Raw genomic sequence first — 24,080 nt, forward strand, 5'->3', positions numbered from 1 at the left:
TGTACTTTTAGTAGAGATAGGGTTTCACCACATTGGCCAGGCTAGTCTGGAACTCCTGATCTCAGGTGATCCGCCCACCTCGGCCTCCCAAAGTGCTAGGATCACAGGCATGAGCCACCACGCCCTTGGCCATCTTGAACTTTCAGACAGGTCTTTTAAAAATTCCCTAGTGCCCTCACAGTTGAAAAAAGGTATTTTTTCCCCGTTTTCTTTGTAATGAGCAGAATTAGAGAAAGAGGGGACAATTCGTCACCCACCTAAAAGTAGTTGAATATCAAAATATTTCAATTTTATTTCTGCATCATAAATTTATAATTTTAACAACTTTGATCATTAGCTAATATAGTAATACAAAAAAATGAGGAAAAAGATGTTAATATTTTTCATTTCCATAAAGTGCAGATTTAATTTTCAATTATTTGCCTTAGTAAACACCGTCTTATTTCAGGTCCTCCCTGCCCTCACTCAAAAAGACAGGGTGTTTAATTTTTATTTAACAAATATGTAATACCAAGAAAAAGATGAAAGATCCAATGTTTTTTGCAAACATGTTTCCAGGTAAGATTTCCAAGGACATCAGTACTGAGTGAAAAATAATCCTTTACAATCAATATGAATGAATACACTAACAAGTACATCATTTAGACCTCCATGCTTATTTGGCAATTTTAAGGTCTCCAGTTATGAAAAAGGTACATAAATGAATACAAACAATTGGCTTGACATGTGGCCAAACTACTTTCATCGAAGTTGTTGAAGTCTTTCTCTGGTTTTGGCCCCTGTAGGAAGTTAATTTCATATTCCCTTAGCAATAATCTAAGGTCACTGTTTCAGTCCTACATACTTTTATATTCAGTGGGCTTCTTAGTTTATCACATAAGGACTGGCACTTTTTTCAAAAGAATATTGCTAACAGGGTTAAATGAGTGCTAATGGCTGAATGTTTGCCAAATGCTTACTTCTGTGATAGTATAAATATGGATTATTAAGGTTGTCTACTCAAGTATAAAATATATGCAAAACTCTTATAGGCAAAATGCTCAAAGGCCGGGAAAAACCTTTTTTTTTTTTTTTTTTTTTTTTAAACTTTTACAAGAAAGTGCAACTGCAGGGTCTCTTGAATGATCTTCTAGACGGTTCCGCAGAAAACTTAGCAGTTTGGCTCAGAAAGTAGAGTTCCTCAGGAGGAATTAAAATTCTTCCTAGAAGAATACAAAGCAACGTTTTAGGCAGCTTTCTGAAAATAAACCATTAGCTTATGACTACACAGTGAGACAAACTGGAACGTGTAATAATGAAGGCTTTCATGTTTGTCGTGATATGCTTTTTTTCTCTTACCCCAGGACCTCTAGCTGTTTTGTAATGTTATATAAAGTAGTTATAGCACTTTGTCCAGCACTGACAGCAGGCAGGAAACTAATCAGCTAGGAGAAAATCAGAAGTGTGTTCATGTGTTTCATTGTTTTTCAGGTCAAATCTCAATACTTGCAAATAAATCACTAAAAATATATAACAGTTTCTCTGTTATTTTCAGGACTTCACGTAGTTAATGGATAATCAGAGTGAAAGAGGGCTTTCTATCAGTCATCAGTGATACGTTCTGTCACAGAGTCAGATTTTCAGCATTTGTTCCGCTGCTGCTAGATGATAAAGGAAGTTTTCTGTTGCTGGTGGAAATCGTTTTTGCTTTAGTGCCTCCAAATTAAGGACTCTCTTTTCTCCATCAGCCGAAACTTCTGAAAACGGTGCTAGGTTGGTAAAGATTTCTCTTGTTTTTAGAGCAATATCCTTTAATAGAACAGGAAAATACGCAACATGTTAGTATCCGAAATTGGAATATTTAGTCTCTAGAATTCTTCTTGCTATTTTTTCAGACTGTTTATAAATTATGAAAAATTAGCTCGGCGTGGTGGCTCATGCCTGTAATCCCAGCACTTTGGGAGACCGTGGCAGGAGGATGGCTTGAGCCAGGAGTTAGAGGCTGCAGTGAGCCATGATTGCACCACTGCACTCCAGCCTGGGCAACCCTGTCTCAAAAACGAACAACAAAAAGCTCCTTTTGTTGTTGTTGTTTTCGAGACAGGGTCTCGCTCTGTTACCCAGGTTGGAGTGCAGTGGTGCAATCATGGCTCACTGCAGCCTCAACCTCCCAGGCTCAAGTGATCTACCCACCTCAGCCTCCTGAGTAGCTGGGACTACAGGCGTGCGCCACCACACCCAGCTAATTTTTTAATACTTTTTGTAGAGATGGGCTTTCACCATGTTGCCCAAGCTGGTCTCAAACTCCTGGGCTCAAGCGATCTGCCCACCTTGGCCTCCCAAACTGCTGGGATTGTAGATCTGAGCCATTGCATCTGGTCTGATAATTCTTTTTAAGGGAAAAATTAGGAAAAATGAAACAAAATTAACTTAGAAAAATCACAGTGTGTGGTTTTTTTTTTTTTTTTTTACAATTTTAATCATTTTCTGAGTGTATAATTCAGTGGCATTAAGTACATTTGCAGCGTTGCACAACCATCACCACTATTTCCACCACGTTTCATCATCATAAACAGAAACTCTGTACCCATTAAACAATAATCCCATTTCCCCTCGCTTAGCCCCTAGGAACCACTATTCTGTTTTCTAACTCTGTGAATTTGTCTGCTCTAAATAGCTCATATAAGTGGAATCATACAACGTTTACCCTTTAGTGTCTGGCTTATTTCATTAGCATGGTTTCAAGGTTCATCCATGCTACAGCATGTATCAGAATTCTGTTCCTTCCCTCCCCCCAAACAAAAGCCACATTCAAAACATTCCATTCCTTTTTAAGCTGAGTAATATTCTATTGTATATAAAGACTACATTTTGCTTGCCCATTCATCTGCTGAAGGACACTGGGTGGCTTCTGCCACGTTTTGGCTACTGTGAGTAACACTGCTATGGATATTTCCATACAAGTACAGTCATGCATCACATAATGACGTTTTGGTCAACCAGGGACCACATATGCAGTGGTATTTCTTTCCTTTTTTTTTTTTGAGATGGAGTTTCACTCTTGTTGCCCAGGCTGGAGTGCAGTGGCATAATCTCGGCTCACTGCAACCCCCGCCTCCCAGGTTCAAGTGATTCTCCTGCCTCGGCTTCCCAAGTAGCTGGGATTAACAGGCGCCCACCACCACACCCGGCTAATTTTTGTATTTTTTTTGTATTTTTAGTAGAGACGGGGTTTCACCATGTTGGCCAGGATGGTCTCGAACTCCTGACCTCAGATGATCTGCCTGCCTCGACCTCCCAAAGTGCTGGGATTACATGCATGAGCCACCGGGCCCAGCCGAGTCCCTGCTTTCAATTATTTTGGGTCTATACCCAGGAACAGCATTGCTAAATCATATGGTAACTCGATGTTTAACTTTTTGAGAAATGCTGCTATTGTTTTTTGAAGGAATCTCTTCCCAAAAGTCCTCTTCTGCCTGGGATGAATAACCCGGCACCTGCCAGCAGGCTTTATTGCTTTTGGGTGGCTGAGGACTCACTAAAGTACTCATTAAAATCATGTCTTCTGGCCAGGCATGGTGGCTCACGCCTGTAATCTCAGCACTTTGGGAGGCTGAGGTGGGTGAAGCACTTTAGGTCAGGAGTTCAAGATCAGCCTGGTCAACGTGGTGAAACCCCATCTCTACTAAAAGTACAAGATTAGTCAGGTGTGGTGGCAGGCCCCTGTAATCCCAGTGCCTGCTACTTGGGAGGCTGAGGCAGGAGAATCGTTTGAACCCGCATGGTGGAGATTGCAGTGACCCAAGATTGCACCACTGCACTCCACCCTCGGCGACAGTGAAACTTGAAAAAAGAGTCATGTCTTCTTCCTTGTTTGCTGACATCATTAATTCATTCATGTATTTTTGAACCCTTACAGCATTCCCAGCACTTTTACTTGCCCTCCCCAAGGTCTCATACATCACACTAAGTCATCTAGGTAGCACTTTTAGTCTGTGAACAACACAGTAATGCAAAACTCAAATTCACATATGTTGCCGATATTGTAAGAATATGTCTTTAATGCTGGGGGATAGGTGGGCAACGAGGATTCTCATGGGTCAGGACTTTCAGTAAGTCAGAAGGTGAGGGAGTTACCTGTACAACCTGGCTCTCTGATTTCTCTGGATCTTCTGCAGACTGAACAATTAGCTGACCCATTTCTTTGTGCAGTTTACCCATTGCCATGGCCTCTGGTGAGATCGAGAAGGTGAATATTTAGAAATTGACATAATAGAACAATCATGCCATCTATCTGAAAACTTGAAAGACCACACTGAGGGAATTTTCAAAAAGCAGCTGACAACCTCCCACATGTCCATTTTATCACTAGACACAAATATGACAACATGCTGGGAGGAAAGGCATAATATAATCATGATTTATACTTCTTGGCCAACATAAAAACAAATCACACCAAACCAGATTTCCCCTTCACACCCACCTGACCAGAATTTTTATTTTTCTTCCCAGACAAAGCATAATGAACAATTCTGACTACAACTAAGTTGTAACTATACGCCAAGAGTCTGACGTTCTAGTCCAGCTCTTTACAGTTAAGAAATTTATTGTTTTGGCGGGAATATTGTGAAAGAGGAGCTTCCTGTCAGTTCTGTAGAAGCCAGCTGGGCACTCAATTCGTTTAGATTCTTAGAAATGAGCAAAGGAAACCACCTAAGTTAGCTTGGTTACATACATTGCTACTGTCTGCACTGAGGAGGTTAATAGAAACTCGTCTGTCACTTGAAGAGACAAACTCCATTCAAATGGTGCGGATTAGGATGAGCCCATTTTATAGACACAGAGCAACACAGGGCAGCAGGGAGATGGCCACCCTTTCTGGTCCTAATGCTTCAGCTGCTTAAGTGGCCCTGGCCACAGCCAGTTTTCTTTCACTTTCGCTTTGCAAAAGGCAGTTATTTCCTAAAGATCTGACCCCATAGTTTGAATTTTTCACCATAAGCATGCATTATGTTTGCAATTTTAAAAGGAATTAAAGGGAAGCCAGTTATGGTTCTATTAATTTGAATTGTTCACATAATCGAATCTAACAATTCCCAATGAGTCAGCATTCAGCTGCCCCCACTTTTAGGAGAAAGATAAGTGACAAAACAAAGCTGTCAATCAGTAATCCCATCTAAAACCACTACCTGAGTAGTGCTCTGGGCTCAACACGCATTTAAGCCAATCTTTTCTACTTTATGTAGCTGTAATTTGGGACAATTTATTTATTTAATTTATTTATTTATTTTGAGACGGAGTCTCGCTCTGCTGCCCAGGCTGGAGTGCAGCGGCGCGATCTTGGCTCACTGCAAGCTCCGCCTCCCAGGTTCACGCCATTCTCTTGCCTCAGCCTCCCAAGTAGCTGGGACTACAAGCGCCTGCCACCACGCCCAGCTAATTTTTTGTATTTTTAGTAGAGACGGGGTTTCACCGTGTTAGCCAGGCTGGTCCCAATCTCCTGATCTTGTGATCCACCCGCCTTGGCCTCTGAAAGTGCTGGGATACAGGCGTGAGCCACCGCGCCCGGCCTAATTTGGAACAATTTAAAATGTCTGAGAATGCCACTCTAACACTAGTACACCCTTTCCTGGTCATCAGCTCTAAGAACAGTTTCATTCCCTTATGCTTACTGAGACATGCTTCAAAAAGATTTTCCATACTGGAGTCACATTTAACCCTGTGTAGTGATAAACATCTACATATTTTTTGATACTCCTTTCTTCAAGAGGTGAAGACTTATTCCTCTCTCAAGTGTTGACTAAACTTAGTGATTTGCTTCTAACAAATAGCATATGGAGGAAGTAATGGTGACTATCAAGACAAGATTATAAAACGCACTGTGACTTCCGTTTCTCTCTCGGGTCACTCACTCCTGGGGAGCCAGCTGTCATATTGTAAGAACACTCAAGCAGCCCTATGGAGAGGCCCATGGCAGAAGGAACTGAGGCCCCCTGCCAACAGCCATGCACGTTGAAAGTGGATGTTCTAGCCCCAGTGGAGCCTTCAGATGACCGTGGCTCTGGGATATTGTGACTGAAACTTCCTGAACCAAAACTACCTCTAGATAAGTCATTCCTGATCCGCCAAAACTGTGAGATAAATATTTGCTGCTTTAAAACATGATGGCTCACGCCTGTAACCCCAGCACTTTGAGAGGCTGAGGCCAGTGGATCACTTGAGGTTAGGAGTTCGAGACCAGCCTGGCCGACATGGTGAAACCCTGTCTCAACTAAAAATACAAAAATTAGGCCAGGCGCAGTGGCTCACATATGTAATCCCAGCACTTTGAGAGGCCGAGGCAGGCGGATCACGAGGTCAGGAGTTCAAGACCAGCCTGAGCAACATGGTGAAACCCCATCTCCACTAAAAATACAAAATTAGCTGGGTGCGGTGGCGGGTGCCTGTAATCCCAGCTACTCAGGAAGCTGAGGCAGGAGAATCACTTGAACCTGGGAGGCGGAGGTTGCAGTGAGCCAAGATCGCGCCATTGCACTCCAGCCTGGGCAACAGAGTAAGACTCCATTTCAAAAAATATATATATATATATATATATATATATAGCTGAGCATGGTGGTGCATGCCTGTAAACCCAACTACTTGGGAGGCTGAGACATGACAATCACCTTAACTCAGAAGGCACAGGCTGCAGTGAGCCAAGATCAGGCCACTGCACTCCAGCCTGGGCAACAGAGGAAGACTCTGCCTCCAAAAAAAAAAAAAAAAAAAGAAAGAAAGAAAAAGAAAGAAAGAAAGAAAGAAAGAAAGAAAGAAAGAAGAAAGAAAGAAAGAAAGAAAAGAAAAGAAAAAGAAAAGGAATATGTGTTGTTTTAAACCACTAAGTTCTGTATGACTCAGAGACATTTCAAAATTAAGAAAATAAAAAATAAACCGCTAAGTTCTAAAGTGATTTGTTATGTGGCAGTAGATAATACACCTTGTTTAAACACAAAAGTGGTGAAACAAGATGAACAGACTACTTAACTTCTTAGCATATAATCTGCTGCATAAGCACCCGGGATGTTCTGCTAATATGTCTATGTCTATAGGAATAAATGTTGTGTTCTAGACACGGAAATATCCATCTTCAGCAAAGTGGGTAAGCTAGCCCTCAAATACCGATTTTAGAGAATCAGCCTAAAAATGTACAACTGTTTGGCTTATATCTTGTATCAAGAACAGAACAGAGAACAAACCTTTTGCAAGGGGAGCAATGGTAATCTCACTCTCTGCCAGATTCACAAACACATCATAGAAGTCTGGTCTGTTGCTCACCTCCAAGTCTACAAATCCAGCGACGTAACCTGCATCACAAACATAAGCAACCTTACTGGAGTAGGAAGAAATATGTGAACCCGTCAAAAGAATTGGGTCTAAAAGCTCATCGAGTGCTCTCTTTCACTGCTTTATTCATTCGGGAACATTAGCTGCACCCTGTGGCAGTTAGTAAGACTACATTATTATCAGTTGCCTGAAGACATTCACACAACACCAAATATTCCAAAATTATCCATCAGTGTCAAGGACAAGACTAATGTAGGGCATTTACTTTCCAATCATTGCTCTTGGGGTCAAGAATGACAGCTGGGGCAGAAGGTAGCCAGGACTCTCTTGACTGATGTTCCCCCTTCAGGTCTTTGCCTTCAGGAAACCAATGCCACATGCATGGTTCTCAGAGTGGAAATGGCATTGTCTTTAAGGATTCAAGGCAACTCAGGAATTAGCAGACCTCTGGGATTGGTGTTAGAACAATGATTCCCAGATTTTTTTGATTTCACAGAGCAATACAACTACCAAAAAAAAAAATTATTTGAGGAGTGACTGATATGGTTTGGATCTGTGTTCCCACCCAAATCTCATGTCGAACTGTAATCCTCAATGTTGGAGGTGGGGCCGGGTGGGAGGTGATTGGATCATGGGGGTGATTTCTCATGAACGGTTTAGCACCATCCCCTTAGTGTGGTTCTCGTGATTGAGTTCTCACAAGATCTGGTTAAAAGTGTACAGCACCTTCCCCCACCTTCCTCCTGCTCCAGCCACGTAAGACGTGCCTGCTTCCCCTTCACCCTCCGCCATGATTGTAAGTTTCCTGAGGCCTTCACAGAAGCAGAAGCCACTATGCTTGCCGTACAGCCTGCAGAACTGTGAGCCAATTCAACTGCTTTTCTTTATAAATTACCTAGTCTCAGTTGTTTTTTTTTTTTTTTTTTTGAGACAGAGTCTGGCTCTGTCACCAAGGCCAGAGCGCAGTAGCGTGATCTTGGCTCACCACAACCTCCACCTCCCAGGTTCAAGAGATTCTCCTGCCTCAGCCTCCTGAGTAGCTGGGACTACAGGTGTGCACCACCACGCCTGGCTAATTTTTGTATTTTGAGTAGAGATGGGGTTTCACCATATTGGCCAGACTGGTGTCGAACTCCTGACCTTGTGATCTGCCTGCCTCAGCCTTCCAAAGTGCTGGGATTACAGGCGTAAGCCACTGCACCTGGCCTTTTTGTTTGTTTGTTTTTGAGACAGAGTCTTGCTCTGTTGCCCAGGCTGGAGTGCAGTGGCACGATCTTGGCTCACTGCAACCTCTACCTCCTGGGTTCAAGCAATTTTCTTGTCTCAGCCTCCTGAGTAGCTGGGACTACAGGCATATGCCACCACACCTGGCTAAATTTTGTTATGATTAGTAAAGACAGGATTTCACCATATTGGTCAGGCTGGTCTTGAACTCATGACCTCAGGTGATCCACCCACTTTGGCCTCCCAAAGTGCTGGGATTACAGGTGTGAGCCATCTTGCCCGGCCTTCAGTTATTTCTTTATAGCAGTGCAAGAACACACTAATACAAGGACCAATTTATCATTCCTAGAGTTTTACTTTACCAAGCAAGGACAGTTAAAAAATAACAGATGGGGGGCAGTGGCTCATGCCTGTAATCCCAGCACTTTGGAAAGCTGAGGTGGGAGGATCACTTGAGGCCAGGAGTTTGAGACTGTCCTGGCCAACATGATGAAACCCTGTCTCTACTAAAAATACAAAAATTAGCTGGTGGCCAGGCGCGGTGGCTCATGCCTGTGATCCTAGCACTTTGGGAGGCCGAGGCAGGTGGATTGCTTGAGCTCAGGAGTTCGAGGCCTGCCTGGGCAACATGGCGAAACCCCATCTTTAATAAAAATATTAAAAAAAAAAAATTAGCTGGGCATGGTGGCACACGCCTGTAGTCCCTGTTACTTGGGAGGCTGAGGCATGAGAATTGCTTGAACCTGGGAGGTGGAAGTTGCAGTGAGCCAAGATCACACCACTGCACCCCAGCCTGGGCAACAGAGCGAGACTCTGTCTCAAAAAAATAAAATAAAATAAAATAATTTAAAAAACAACAAAACCAAAACCTACTGCTGAGAGCCAGACCCAGGCCCACCCATGAATGAGAAAATGTGACAGATGACAAGTAATATTACTCATTACTGAAAAAAAGAAAGACTATTCAATAAATGTCCTGCTCCAAGTGGTTATCCATAGGGTAAAAAAGTTCAGTCAGATCCCAAACTCACAAACTACACAAAAAATTATTCCAGATAAATTAATAACTGGGAAATAAAAAACATTAAAAATTTTTAGGCCAGGCACAGTAGCTCACACCTATAATCTCAGCACTTTCGGAGGCCAAGGCGGGAGGACTGTTTGAGCTCAAGAGTTTGAGACCAGCCAGGGCAACATGGTGAAACCTTATGTCTACAAAAAAAAAAAAAACACACACAAAAATTAGCCAGGCATGCTGGCACATGCCTGTAGTCCCAGCTACTTGGGAGGCTGGGGTAGAAGCATGGCTTAAGCCCAGGAGGTGGAGGTTGCAGTGAGCCGAGATTGAGCCACTGCACTCCAGCCTGGGTGACAGAGCAAGACCCTGTCTCAAAAAAAAACATAACAACCAAACAAAAAAAAAAGAAAAGAAAAAGAGACAGAAAAATTTTCATAAGAAAATGGCCAGGCACAGTGGCTCATGCCTGTAATCCCAGAGCCCAGGAATTCAAGACAAGCCCAGGCAATAAAGCAAGACCTTGTCTCTAAAAAAAAAAATACAGATGGCTGGGCGTGGTGGCTCATGCCTGTAATCCCAGAACTTTGGGAGGCCAGGGCAGGTGGATCATCTGAGGTCAGGAGTTCGAGACCAGCCTGACCAATATGGTGAAACTCTGTCTCTACTAAAAATACAAAAATTAGCCAGGCGTGGTGGTGGGCGCCTGCAGTCCCAGCTACTCAGGAGGCTGAGATAGGAGAATTGCTTGAACCAGGGAAGTGGAGGTTGCAGTGAGCTGACAGCGTGCCACTGCACTCTGGCCTGGACAACAGAGGGAGACTCCATCTCAAAAAAGACAGGCAATAACAAACTAGGGCAAGGATGTAGAGAAAAAGAACTCTCGTACACTGTTGGTGGGAATGTAAATTAATACAGTCACTATGGAGAATAGTATGGAAATTTCTGAAAAAACTAAAAATAGAACTACCATATGATCCAGCAATCCCATTGCTGGGTATTTACCCCCAAAAAAGGAAATCAGTTTATCAAAGAGATACCACCACTCCCATGTTCATTGCAGCACTGTTCACAACCACCAAGATTTGGAATCAAACTGAGTGTCCATCAACAGATGAATGGAAAAGAAAATGTGGTGCATATACACAGTGGAATATTATGCAGCCATAAAAAGGAATGAAATCCTGTCATTTGCAACAACATGGATGGAACTGGAGGCATCATGTTAAGTAAAAGAAGCCAGGGACAGAAAGACAAATTTTGCATGTTCTCACTTATTTGGGGGAGCTAAAAATTAAAACAATGGAACTCAGGGAGATAGTAGAATGGTGGGTACCAGAGGTTAGGAAGGGTAGTGGGGAGAGGGGGAAAATTTGGGATGGTTAGTGGATACAAAAATATAGTTAGAATGAATAAGACCTAGTATTTGATAGCACAATAGGGTGACTACAGTGAATGATAGTTTATTGTATATTTAAAAATACCTAGAAGTTGGCTGGGCACAGTGGCTCACACCTGTAATCCCAACACTTTGGGAAGCTGAGGCGGGTGGATCACCTGAGGTCAGAAGTTGGAGACCAGCCTGGCCAACATGGTAAAACCCCATCTCTACTCTCTACCAAAAATACAAAAAAATTAGCTGGGCATGGTGGTGCACACCTGTAATCCCAGCTACTCGGGCAGCTGAGGCAGGAGAATCGCTTGATCCTGGGTGGTGGAGGCTGTAGTATGCTGAGATCGTGCCACTGCACTCCAGCCTGGGCAACAGAGTGAGACTCCAACTCAAAAAAAAACAAAAAACAAAAAACAAAAAAAACTAGAAGTGGAATCACAATGTTCTTAACACTAAGAAATCATAAATGCTTGAGGTGATGGATACTGCAATTACCCTGATGTAAACATTATACATTGTAGGCCTGTATCAAAACATCACATGTACCCCATAAATACATATACCTATTATATACCCATAATAATTAAAAAGATTAAAAAAAAAAAAGTCACTGATAAACTTTTAAGACTAGAACTTTACAAGTTCGGCCAGGCGCAATGGCTTATGCCTGCAATCCAGGCACTTTGGGAGGCTGAGGCGGGAGGATCACCTAAGGTAAGAAATTTGAGACCAGCCTGGCCAACATGGAGAAACCCTGTCTCTACTAAAAATACAAAAATTAGCTGGGCATGGTGGCAGGTGCCTGTAATCCCAGCTACTAGGGAGGCTAAGGCAGGAGAATTGCTTGAACCCAGGAGGCGGAGGTTGCAGTGAGCCGAGATCACACTATTGCACTCCAGCCTGGGTAACAAGAACAAAACTCCATCTCAAGAAAAAAAAAAAAAGAACTTTACAGGTTAAATAGTTAAATATAGGTTGCATTTTTTTAATTTTATAATTTAAAAATTTTAAAAGATGGGTCTCCTATGTTGCCCAGGCTGGTCTGGAACTTCTGGGCTCAGGCGATCACCCCACTTCGGCCTCCCAAAGTGCTGGGATTACAGGTGTGAGCCACTGTGCTCAGCCGAAAATAGGCTGCATTTTGATGATGGCTGAACAACAATGTGAATGTACTTAATGCCACTGAACTATATGTTTACAAATGGTTAAAAATGTAAATGTAGCTGTGCGTAGTGGCTGACGCCTGTAATCCCAACAGTGTGAGAGGCCAAGATGGGCAGATCGCTTGAGTTCAGGAGTTCAAGACCAGCCTGAGCAACATATGAAGACCTGGTCTCAAAAAAAAAAGGTAAATCTTTTTTTTTCTGGAGACAGAGTCTCGTTCTGTCGCCCTAGCTGGAGTGCAGTGGCTCAGTCTCGGCTCACTGCGACCTCCACCTCCTGGGTTCAAGCGATTCTTGTGCCTCAGCTTCCAGAGTAGCTGGAACTACAGGCACCCACCACCACACCCGGCTATTTTTTTTTTGTTTTTTTGGTATTTTAGTAGAGACAATGGTTTCACCATGCTGGCCAGGGTGGCCTCAAACTCCTGAGCTCAGGCAATCCACTCGCCTCAGCCTCCTAAAGTGCTAGGATTATAGGCATGAGGCACCGCGCCCGGCCAAAAAAAGGTAAATCCTATATGCATTTTACAATTTTTTTTTTTTTTTGAGACAGAGTTTCACTCTTGTTGCTCAGGCTGGAGTGCAATGGCGTGATCTTGGCTCACCGCAACCTCCGCCTTCCGGGTTCAAGCGCTTCTCCTGCCTCAGCCTCCCAAGTAGCTGGGATTACAGGCATGCGCCACCATACCCAGCTAATTTTTTGTATTTTTAGTAGAGATGGGGTTTCTCCATGTTGGTCAGGCTGGTCTTGAACTCCCGACCTCAGGTGATCTGCCCCCCTTGGCCTCCCAAAGTGCTGGGATTACAGGCATGAGCTACCGCGCCCGGCCACAGTTTTTTTTTAAACTAAAAAAAAAAATTTTAAGGGCAAAAAATTGATTGCATGTGCCAAAGAAATAATAAAGGATCAGTATTCCACTTAGGAATGCACAAAATAAAAACAAAAACCCTCTTTAAAGTGGAATAAAATTAGCTGGGCTTGATGGCGCATGCCTGTAATCCCAGTTACTTGGGAGGCTAAGGCAGGAGAATTGAAGGCGGACTTTGTGGTAAGCTAAGATCGCGCCATTGCACTCCATCCTGGGCAACAAGAGTGAAAGTCTGTCTCAGGAAAAAAAACAAAGTGAAACAGTTCCTCCCCTCCCCTGGGATCCTCTTGTCTACCTGTGCACATCTGCAGGGCTTCCAGCTCATCGGCGTTGAGGTGCACGTAAGAGTGAAGGATGGTCCAGTCCTGTCGGTGCCACACCAGGGCAGGCAGAGTCCTGGGGAATCAAGGCAAGAATTCAAGTTGTTGCTGGTCCACACCTTAAAGACTCAGCCTGCCCCTTCTCCTCTTCCTGAGGAGGAAATGAAGAGGGTAGAGTCTACAGCTAATCAGGGACAGAAGTGAGACCAAGCCTCGAATGTGCTAACTTCTGGGCTTCAAATTAAAGCAATGCAATGTTTTATTATTTATTTTTTTGAGATGGAGTTTTACTCGTCACCCAAGCTGGAGTGCAATGGCATGATTTTGGCTCACTGCAACCTCCACCTCTGGGGTTCAAGTAATTCTCCTGCCTCAGTCTCCCAAGTAGCTGGGACTACAGGCGCCTGCCACCACGGCCCGGTTAATGTTTGTATTTTTAGTAGAGATGGGGTTTCACCATGTTGGCCAGGCTGATCTTGAACTCCTGACCTCAGGTGACCCGCCTGCCTTGGCCTCCCAAAGTGCTAGGATTACAGGCGTGAGCCACTGCACCCAGCCTCTATGCAATGTTTTAAACTCTGCTTTTGGGGATCAGATCAGCTACAGAAAGCTCAAGGTGAAGTTTCAAAAGATCCCGGTGGTAGCAAGGAGTGACGCTTCTAAGGTTTTCCTCTGAAAATCCCACTCTGGAGACTGCCATGGAAAGGGAGTCTGAGGGTAAAATTCAAAGTCACCTCTGCAAGCAAGAAATTTTCTGGAAGTCTCCCATTTATATTTAAAATTTTAGTAAAACTCGCAAACCAAGTGTGTTTGTTTTCCTACGACACAGGTTTCTCTGAAAAAAACTTATGGTAGAATAATGACTGCAACAAGATGTATCAAGTTTACCTGTGGCTTCATGAACCCCCTGGTGCCCTGCTAAATAATCTCAGAAGCTGTGACTGCTCCAGTTTAAGTAGCATACGTAGAGGGGGAAAAGGTGATGGGATAGAAAATATAGGCTTTTGGACCCAGAGAGGGCAGGGTAAAAATTCTGGCCCTCTCAAAATCTGATGCAATCATGACCATAACAATAATAACTTCTAAAGTGTGTCTTACAGGCTAGGTACATGTTAAGCATCTTACACAAATTATTGCCAGTCTTAAAAACAAACTTGTAAGTAGATATTACCATCTTCATTTTACAGATAAAGGAACACAGGCTCAGAAACAATCAATATCTTTTGTTTTGTTTCTGTGACAGGGCCTCACTCCGTCGTCCAGACTGGGGTGCAGTGACGTGATCATGGCTCACTGCAGCCTCCACCTCCTGGGCTCAAGCGATTCTCCCACCTCAGCCTCCTGTGTAGCTCGGGCTACGGGTGCATGCCACTATGCCTGGCTAATTTTTGTATTTTTTTTACAGAGCTGGGGTTTTGCTGTGTTGCCCAGTCTGGTCCTGAACTTCTGATCTAAGGCAATCTGCTAGCCTCAGCCTCCCAAAGTGCTGGGATTACAGGTGTGAGCCACCATGCCCGGCCAACATTCAGTATCTTTCATGTGTTCACAGAGCTAATAAGTTGCCCTCCCAAGATTTTAACTCAGGTCTTTCTGACTATGAAGCCTTTGTTCTTTTCATTACCTTATATCTATACTCTGCCAACCTTAATTTTCTCATTCATAAAACAGGGTAAAAATACTTCCTTGCAGGGTTCTTGTTATGAGTAAATTTAATAATTTAAGGTATCTTATAAAATGTCTGACATACAGTAAACCCAACACGAATGCTAAGTCCTCTTGCTTTTAAAGGAGGACCTGGCCGGGCGCTTGCTTTTAAAGGAGGACCTGGGATTACGGGCTCACGCCTGCAATCCCAGCACTTCGGGAGGCCGAGACGGCAGATCACAAGGTCAAGAGATCGAGACCATCTTGGCCAACATGGTGAAACCCCATCTCTACTAAAAATACAAAGATTAGCTGGGTGTGGTGGTGCGTGCCTGTAGTCTCAGCTACTCAGGAGGCTGAGGCAGGAGAATTACTTGAACCCGGGAGGTGGATGTTGCAGTGAGCCAAGATCACGCCACTGCACCACTCCAGCCTGGCAACAAAGCAAGAGATTCTGTCTCAAAAAAAAAAAAAAAAAAAAAAAAAAAAAAAAAAAAGACCTAATGGCTGGGTGTGGTGGTTCATGTCTGTAATCTCAACAGAGGCAGGAGAATCACTCGAGCCCAGGAGTTCGAGACCAGCCTGGCCAACATAGTGAGACCCAAGAAACCCCATCTCGACAAAAAATATAAAATAAAATAAAAATGAAAAAAATTTAAAAGGACCTAGTAACAAGTTAGATTTAGTAAACAAAAAATCTTTAAAAATCTGTATGGCAGGTGGGGGAGCTGTTAGAGGGGGCAGGGCCTGGCAGGCACCTCTTGGCACTGAGCTGACCCCTCTGGCAAAAAAATTATTAACAACAACGAAATCTTTATGTATTTTGGCCAGGCACAGTGGCTCACACCTGTAATCCCAGCATTTTGGGAGGCCAAGGCATGAGGATCACTGGAGCCTAGGAGTTTGAGACCACCCTGGGCAACACAGCAAGACCCCATCTCTACTAAAAATGAAAATAAAATTTAAAAAATCTATATGTACTATCAAAATAAGAGTCTTGGCTGGGCGCGGTGGCTCACGCTTGTAATCCCAGCACTTTGGGAAGCCGAGGCGGGTGGATCACGAGGTCAGGAGATCGAGATCACGGTGAAACCCCGTCTCTACTAAAAATATAAAAAATTAGCCGGGCGTGGTGGCGGGCGCCTGTAGTCCCAGCTACTCCGAGAGGCTGAGGCAGGAGAATGGCGTGAACCCGGGAGGCGGAGCTTGCAGTGAGCCGAGATTGCGCCACTGAACTCCAGCCTGGGTGACAGAGCGAGACTCTGTCTCAAAAAAAAAAAAAAAAAAAGAGTCTTTGTCCTGCTCTAAAACTTTTTAATTAAAACAAGAAAAAAAAAAGAGTCTTTGATAAAACTGAACAGAAGGAACAATTTACCTGAAACGGTTCAGCAAACTATGGCCCACAGGCTAACTGCCTGTCCTTGAATGTAAAGTTTCATTGACCACAGCCATGCCAAGTCATTTATGTATGTGTCCTCCATGGTTGCTTTTGTGCTACCCAGGCAGTTGAGTAGTTGGGACAGTGACCATATGGCTCACAAACCTAAAATATTTACTGTCTGCCAAGGAAAAGTTTGCTAACCCCCTGCTCTAAAATAGTCATAAATAGTCCAAATCAGTGACTTTGAACTACTAGAGCTAAACAGAAACTTCAGACCAAAGGTGATATTTCACCACATGCTATTTATAGCAAACGTGCAACACAGCAGAGCACACAGTAACATCTAGTGCGGCAAACTGTCTGCCAACAAAGTTAACACTTTTTTATAATTAGAGATGATACCTGGTAAACTCCTGGACCGCTTCTATCTTGGGATGATACACCACAATTCTTTTCTTTAGCATCAGTGCTGTGTGTAAGATAACAGTTTCCATTCCAAACTGAGATACAATGTCTTCAAAAAAGAGAAATTTTAATGTTACTGAATTACACATCATGCAAAGAAATAAAGATTTTTTTCTTTTCTTTTTTTTTTTTTTTTTTTTTTTTGAGACCGAGTCTCACTCTGTCACCCAGGCTGGAGTGCAGTGGCAAGATCTTTGCTCACTGCAACCTCTGTCTCCTGGGCTCAAGCGATTCTCCTGCTTCAGTTTCTCTCCTGCTTCAGTTTCCCGAGTAGCTGGGATTACAGGCACACACCACCACGCCTGGCTAATATTTGTATTTTTAGTAGAGACAGGGTTTCACCATGTTGGCCAGGCTGATCTCGAACTCCTGACCTCAAGTGATCCACCCACCTTAGCCTCCCAAAGTGTTGGGATTACAGGTTTGAGTCACAGCACCTGGCCTACAAAATTATGTTTAATACAGAGAATTTAGGCAAATGTTGTAAAGCATACAAACACTTTATTTGGTGGAAGAGTAGATCTATCCTATGTCAGCTTCCCAGGATGTGTGCTCTGCCCCGCAAGGGACTCTATGATGGGATGCATAGAGGAAGCTAGACTCACAAAAAACTGAAACAACTGATGTGAAGGGAACCAGCATCTTTCTATATCATTAAAACTTCCTGATTTAAAAAAAAAGTCTGCCAGGTGCAGGGTGACTCATGTCTGTAATCCCAACACTTTGGGAGGCCAAGGTGGGAGGATCACTTGAGCCCAGGAGTTTGAGACCAGCCTGGGCAACATAGGGAGACTGTCTCTAAAAAATGTTTAAAAATTAGCTGGGGCTGGGCACAGTGTCTCACACTGTAATCCCAGCGCTTTGGGAGGCCTAAGCAGGCGGGTCATCTGAGGTCAGGAGTTTGACACTAGCCTGGCCAACATGGTGCAACCCCATCTCTACTAAAAATACAAAATTAGGCTGGGCACAGTGGCTCACATCTGTAATTCCAGCACTTTGGGAGGCGAGGCGGGTGGATCACCTGAGGTCAGGAGTTTGAGACCAGCCTGGCCAAAATGGTGAAACCCCATCTCTACTAAAAATATAAAAATTAGCGGCCAGGCGCGGTAGCTCATGCCTGTAATCCTAGCACTTTGGGAGGCCGAGGCAGATGGATCACCTGAGGTCAGGAGTTCGAGACCAGCCTGACCAACATGGAGAAACCCCATCTCTACTAAAAATACAAAATTAGGCAGGCATGGTGGCACATGCCTGTAATCCCAGCTACTTGGGAGGCTGAGGCACTTGAATCCAGGAGGCGGAGGATGTGGTGAGCCAAGATTGCGCCACCCAGCCTGGGCAACACTTGATGGAGTGAAACTCCATCTCAAAAAAAAAAAAAAAAAAATTAGCTGAGTGTGGTGGCAGGTGCCTGTAGTCCAAGCTACTTGGGAGGCTGAGGCACAAGAATCACTTGAACCTGGGAGGCAAAGGTTGCAGTGAGCTGAGATTGTGCCACTGCACTCCAGCCTGGGTGACACAGTGAGACTCTTGACTCAAAAAAAAAAAAAAAAAAAAAAAAATTAGCTGGGCATGGTGGTATGCACCTATAGTCCCAGCTACTCGGGAGGCTGAGGTGGAAGGATTGCTTGAGCCCAGGAAGTTGAGGCTACAGTGAGCCGTAATTGTACCACTGCACTTCAGCCTCAGTAACAAAGCAAGACCCTGTCTCAAAAGGAAAAAAAATAAGTCTATTAACTCCCCCATGTCCCCCAGTATAATTACTTAAGTCCTTAAGTTAGCCTGACAAACACGTACCACCTCAACAGGGATGCTGAGAAAATTCAAAGAACAGCGGGATCAAAAGCAAAGACAGATGGGCACCATGGGAGGACATGACAGAGGGCAGCCTCGCCTTCAGAGTTACCCTCGCCTTCTGCTCAGGGACCCTGAAGTCTGTGGCTTAGGCCTGAGCTGTCAGCATTTCGGATTTTACAGCTGGAACTTAAATTAGGAGCTTGTGGTCAAGGCCTTGGGCTCCTCAGATGACAGCGATAACTGCTAAGATCTAAGAAAAGAAATGTAATCCATGAAGACCTCGGGCCACAAAATTCAGCCCACCAGCGAGAAAACATTTCTAAAATAGCCAATAGAAAAATATGGAAACAAACACCACAAAAACCTGTTTTCCTCTGAGAGAATTCTAACTCAATAAGGAAATACAGGGGTTAAAGGTACACTCTTGTGTACAAATGAAAAATATGTAAATGAAAATAATGTATGGAAGGATTAGAATTATCTAGTTATTAGATAATTCTAATTAGATAATCTAATTATCTAATTATTCTATTAGGCACAATAGGATGTAATGAGATTGTTTTCGACTTGGGGATTTTGTTGTTGAAAGGGTTTTGTTTTTTACCTTCTTTTTTTTTTTGTTTTTCTTTTCTTTGAGACGTAGTCTCGCTCTGTCGCCCAGGCTGGAGTGCAGTGGCGCAATCTCGGCTTACTGCAACCTCTGCCTTCCAGGTTCAACTGATTCCCCTGCCTCAGCCTCCTGAGTAGCTGGGATCACAGGCGGGTGCCACCACGCCTGGCTAATTTTTTGTATTTTTAGTGGGGACGAGGTTTCACCATGTTAACCAGGATGGTCTCGATCTCCTCACCTCGTGATCTGCCTGCCTCGGCCTCCCAAAGTGTTGGGATTACAGGCGTGAGCCACTGTGCCTGGCCTGTTTTTTCCTTTCTTACCTTTGATGGAGCCAGCCAGGTAGGCCTTTCGGGCATCAAAATCCTTACTAAGGAAAGAGCCATTTTCTTCACTCTGGCATATCCCCTTTGTGAGAACTGCAATATAACTCTCCATCATTTTAACTGGGCTCCCATGTTTCAGGTACATTCTGTAAGAAAGGACAACAAAGCAACTGTGCTTTCATTTGGCACAAATCATGTAGAGACGTGCACCCAGGCTGGTATGGGTGCCTTCTCAAGAATCTGAGGCCACCTTGCTACTGCCCTTCTGAATGCTTCACTCTTCTTTTTTTTCTGAGACAGAGTCTCACTCTGTCGCCCGGGCTGGAGTGCAGCGGTGCAATCTCAGCTCACTGAAACCTCCACCTCCTGGGTTCAAGCGTTTTTCCTGCCTCAGCCTCCCGAGTAGCTGGGATTACAGGTGTGCACCACCACACCCTGCTAAGTTTTGTAATTTTAGTAGAGTCGGGGTCTCACCATGTTGGCCAGGCTGGTCTCGAACTCCTGACCTCAGGTAATCCGCCCACCTCAGCCTCCTAAAGTGCTGGGATTACAGCTGCACTTACTGCTGAGTTACTGCACTTGGCCTGAATGCTTGAATCTTTTCACGTAGAAAGTAGTATTACTTTCAAGTAGCGTCATTTCTCTCTAAATTAAAAATATATTTCAAAGAAAAAGCAGCCAGGTGCAGTGGCTCATGTCTGTAATCCTAGCACTTTGGGAGGGCAAAGCAGGCGGATCACCTGAGGTCAGGAGTTGGAGACCAGCCTGGCCAACACGGCAAAACCTCATCTCTACTAAAAATACCAAAAAAAAAAAAAAAAAAAAAAAAAAATAGCCAGGTGTGGCAGTACATGCCTGTAATCCCAGCTACTCAGGAGGCTGAGGCAGGAGACTCACTTGAACCAGGGAGGCAGAGGTTGCAATGAGCTGAGATTGCACCATTGCATTCCAGCCAGGTCGACAGAGCAAGATTCTGTCTCAAAAAAAAAAAAGAAAAAGCTTGAGAGACCTTCAACAATTCTTTGGACTCAGCCGTCTCCTTACATCTGGGAGCCCATTGTCGTTACTAAGGCAGGAGAATGAAGTACGAACTTCCTGAGGTCCCAGGATTCTCAAGAATGTTGTGCACTTATCCTGTGTCTTACATTCACAACTGGGGTTCTCAGTCATACAACTCTGTTTTATTACTGAGATTTCCTTTGACAAGAAACGAGTTTTACGCACTGTTCACAGAGAAACCAGTAATTAGTTGTAGAACCCATACTTATTATTAAATGAGTTCCCAGAGGTAGCTATATTTAGATAATTAAGAAATCAAAACTCCTTTAGGTTTCTGGTGATAAATGCACATTAGACATTCATCATCAAGTTAAAGCTTCTAGAAAATGCTGACAGGAAACTGGCTGCATTTATAGCTCACATGTGGAATCCGTCTCTTCCCCTTGAAATCTCTTCCTGTGAGCAACTAAAATTAAATTTTGCTTGAGAAACATGACTGGGTCTATTTGGGCCTTTCAGGAGCTGGTGGGATAGAAAATCGGGAAGAAAATAAAACATATTTAAGACAGATCACTTGAGGGCCGGGCACAGTGACTCACGCTTGTAATCACAGCACTTTGGGAGGCGGAGGTGGGCGGATCACTTGAGGCCAGGAGTTAGAGACCAGCCCGGGCAACACGGTGAAACCCTGTCTCTACTAAAAATACAAAAATTAGCTGGGCCTGGTGGCTCGCACCTGTAATCCCAGCTACTTGGAAGGCTGAGGCAGGAGAATCGCTTGAACCCAGGAGGAGGAGGTTGCAGTGAGTCAAGATCATGCCACTGCACTCCGGGCTGGGCAGCAGAGCGAGATTCCGTCTCAAAAAAAAAAAAGACAGATCATTTGAAAATTATATTTATCATAGACTAAATGAAAAAAGCAAGTGTTTTAATGGCTTGCCAACTTTTGTCAATCATCAGTGTTTTTTTAAAAATTACTAATTCAATTCACAACTTGAGGGAAAAAAGGTAGAGAACAATGAATGTGGCGAGCTTTCGCACATGTAAAAAACATTCAAACCCAGGAACTCACACACAGGCTCACACAGGGAGAAAAACTTCTCTGATAGGATATAAAGAAGGAGGTCACGGGAGTTGTATGGAGTGGGGATCAGGAGGTAGAAGTGGAGTCTGGGAACAGGAGGAGGGAGCTTAGTTTTCACTGTATATTCTCCTGTATTTCTAATTGTGCTTTATTACTACCAGCAACAAAAAAATCAAAATGCCATTAACTTTCTAAAATAGAGGCCGAGTGCTGTGGCTCACACTTATAATCTCTGCACTCTAGGAGGCCAAGGCAAGAGGCTCGAGCACTTTAGGCCAGGAGTTCGGGACAAGCCTGGCGAACATGGTGAAACCCCATCTTTACTAAAAATATAAAAATTAGCCAGGTGTGGTGGTGTGTGCCTGTAATTCCAGCTACTTGGGAGGCTGCAGCACAAGAATCACTTAAACCCATGAGGTGGAGGTGGTAGTGAGCCGAGATGGTGCCACTGCATTCCAGCCTGGGTGACAGAGTGAAACTCTATCTCAAAAAAAAAAAAAAAAAATTATAAAATAGAAACAATACACAGTAATAGAGAAGAGAAACATAAGGTTGGTAGGATAAGATTACTTCCTACATGACACCCCTGGGCCAGGAGGAAATCCCCCCAAAACCGCTCCACAGGAAAAGCCCACAGTGTGACCCCGAGCACCTTGTTCAGATAGACATCCATAGGCTGCCACACCTGGCCTGGACAGCTGACTGCAAGTGTGCATGAAACCCCAGTTCTCTAGCAAGGCCACTAGCGGCAAGTGACTAGAGGCTGAAGGGGACCACGGCAGTGAATCTGCAGCCACATAGAGAATGAGGTTCCCTCATGAGGGCTTCCACTGCCGCTGTGAACAGCAAGCTGTGTGTGGAAGGCACGCCTGCCTGCTCCTCACCAGAAATGGAGGCAACTCCATGTCAACCTCACTGTCATGAAGAAAAGAAGTCTTTGCCTATGAGTGTGTGCATGTACACGCAGACCTGTGTGTGTGTGTGTGTAAATACTTGGACTTGCATACATGCAAGAGTGAGCATAGTGCTGCATGAAGGGGCAGGAAGCAGAGGAGGCGGCTGGCAGTAGCTCCGATTCCTCACTTCTCTTGCACGGTGACAGGAGAGGAAATCCAGGATACTACAATGCCACACACTGCAGAAGCTGAGAAACCTTCTGGGCCTCCTTCTGGGCAGGAAGTGGGGTCTGAAGCAACCTTGCCTTTTGGACTCCAGAATATTTCCCAATGAATTCAGTTGAGCAACATAACCCGGACTCAACCAAATGAAATGGGAGTCCAATGTTTGTTCAAAAATACCTCTGTAGTGTTTTTGGTTTATGGCTTCTGGATAGCGTCTTTTCTGGCAATAATCATCTCCCTTTGTGTAAGTGCCACATTAGCAGACAACTGTTTATCCACAGTGAGACATTCACCTGGAATTTCTTATGAGAGTAGGAAGCTTTTTTATTCTGGCTGGTTGCAAAAATGGTGAAATCTCATTTAGCCAAGATATAATCTAACTGAAACCCTTAGGTAATGAGAAGATAGTCTTACCATAGAGCTTTTCCTTTTTTTTTTTTTTTTTTTTTTGCTTTTTTGGTGTGTGTATATACATTCATGCACAAAAATAGCCAAAAGGCAACCATTTATTGGGCTTATAAAACAAAAACAGCCGGGCGCGGTGGCTCACGCCTGTAATCCCAGCACTTTGGGAGGCCAAGGCAGGCAGATCACGAGGTCAGGAGATCAAGACCATCCTGGCTAACACAGTGAAACCCCGTCTCCAATAAAAATACAAAAAATTAGCCGGGCGAGATGGCGGGCGCCTGTAGTCCCAGCTACTCGGGAGGCTGAGGCAGGAGAATGGCGTGAACCCCGGGGGGCGGAGCCTGCAGTGAGCCGAGATCGCGCCACTGCACTCCAGCCTGGGCGACAGCGAGACTCTGCCTCAAAAAAAAAAAAAAAAAAAAAATTCCCTTCACCCGCAGTGCCCCCAAAAATCTCTGTATTAGGCAAAAGCCTGACGGTAACATGACACCTAGGATTATAATTCTATCTAGTAACAACAATATTTTTTTTTAAAGGGCCAGGTGCAGTGGCTCACGTTTGTAATCTCAGCGCTTTGAAAAGCCAAGGCAGAGGATCACTTGACCCCAGGAGTTCAACACCAGCCTGGGCAACATAGTAACACCACCTTTCTACAAAATATATATATATTTTTTTTTTTAATTAGCCAGGAGCACTGGCACACACCTGTAGTCCTAACTACTTGGGAGGCTGAGGTGAGTGGACTGCTTCAGCCCAGGAGTTCAAGGTTACAGTGAGCTATGATCATGCCACTGCACTCCAGGCTAGGCAAAAGAGCAAGACCCTGTCTCTAAAAAAAAGACAACAACCAAAAAAATAAAAAACAAAAAAAAAAATCACCACTAAAACCCTGCAAGGCAGGGCGCAGTGGCTCACACCTGTAATCCCAGCACTTTGGGAGGCCAAAGCGGGCGGATCAC

At 44.1% G+C, this 24,080-nt stretch overlaps 1 protein-coding gene across 2 annotated transcripts in view; it reads right to left on the minus strand.

Annotated features, from left to right (window-relative positions):
- Positions 1-251: 251 nt before the first annotated feature.
- The window catches only part of DENND10 (DENN domain containing 10), a 33,164-nt gene continuing 9,335 nt past the window's right edge, over positions 252-24,080 (minus strand). Inside the window, exons 4-9 of one of the 2 annotated variants that reach the window (XM_055247461.2) lie at positions 19,507-19,655; positions 16,714-16,825; positions 13,262-13,362; positions 7,215-7,322; positions 4,117-4,211; positions 252-1,788 (exon numbers count right to left, since the gene is read on the minus strand). In XM_055247461.2, coding sequence (XP_055103436.1) covers positions 1,612-1,788; positions 4,117-4,211; positions 7,215-7,322; positions 13,262-13,362; positions 16,714-16,825; positions 19,507-19,655 — 742 coding nt within the window. In that variant the 3' untranslated portion in view covers positions 252-1,611. The remainder of the gene's footprint in view (positions 1,789-4,116; positions 4,212-7,214; positions 7,323-13,261; positions 13,363-16,713; positions 16,826-19,506; positions 19,656-24,080) is intronic. The other variant, XM_055247486.2, reaches the window with a different exon arrangement.

The sequence above is a fragment of the Symphalangus syndactylus genome, chromosome 2 (genome assembly GCF_028878055.3).
Source record: "Symphalangus syndactylus isolate Jambi chromosome 2, NHGRI_mSymSyn1-v2.1_pri, whole genome shotgun sequence".
Lineage (NCBI taxonomy): Eukaryota > Metazoa > Chordata > Mammalia > Primates > Hylobatidae > Symphalangus > Symphalangus syndactylus.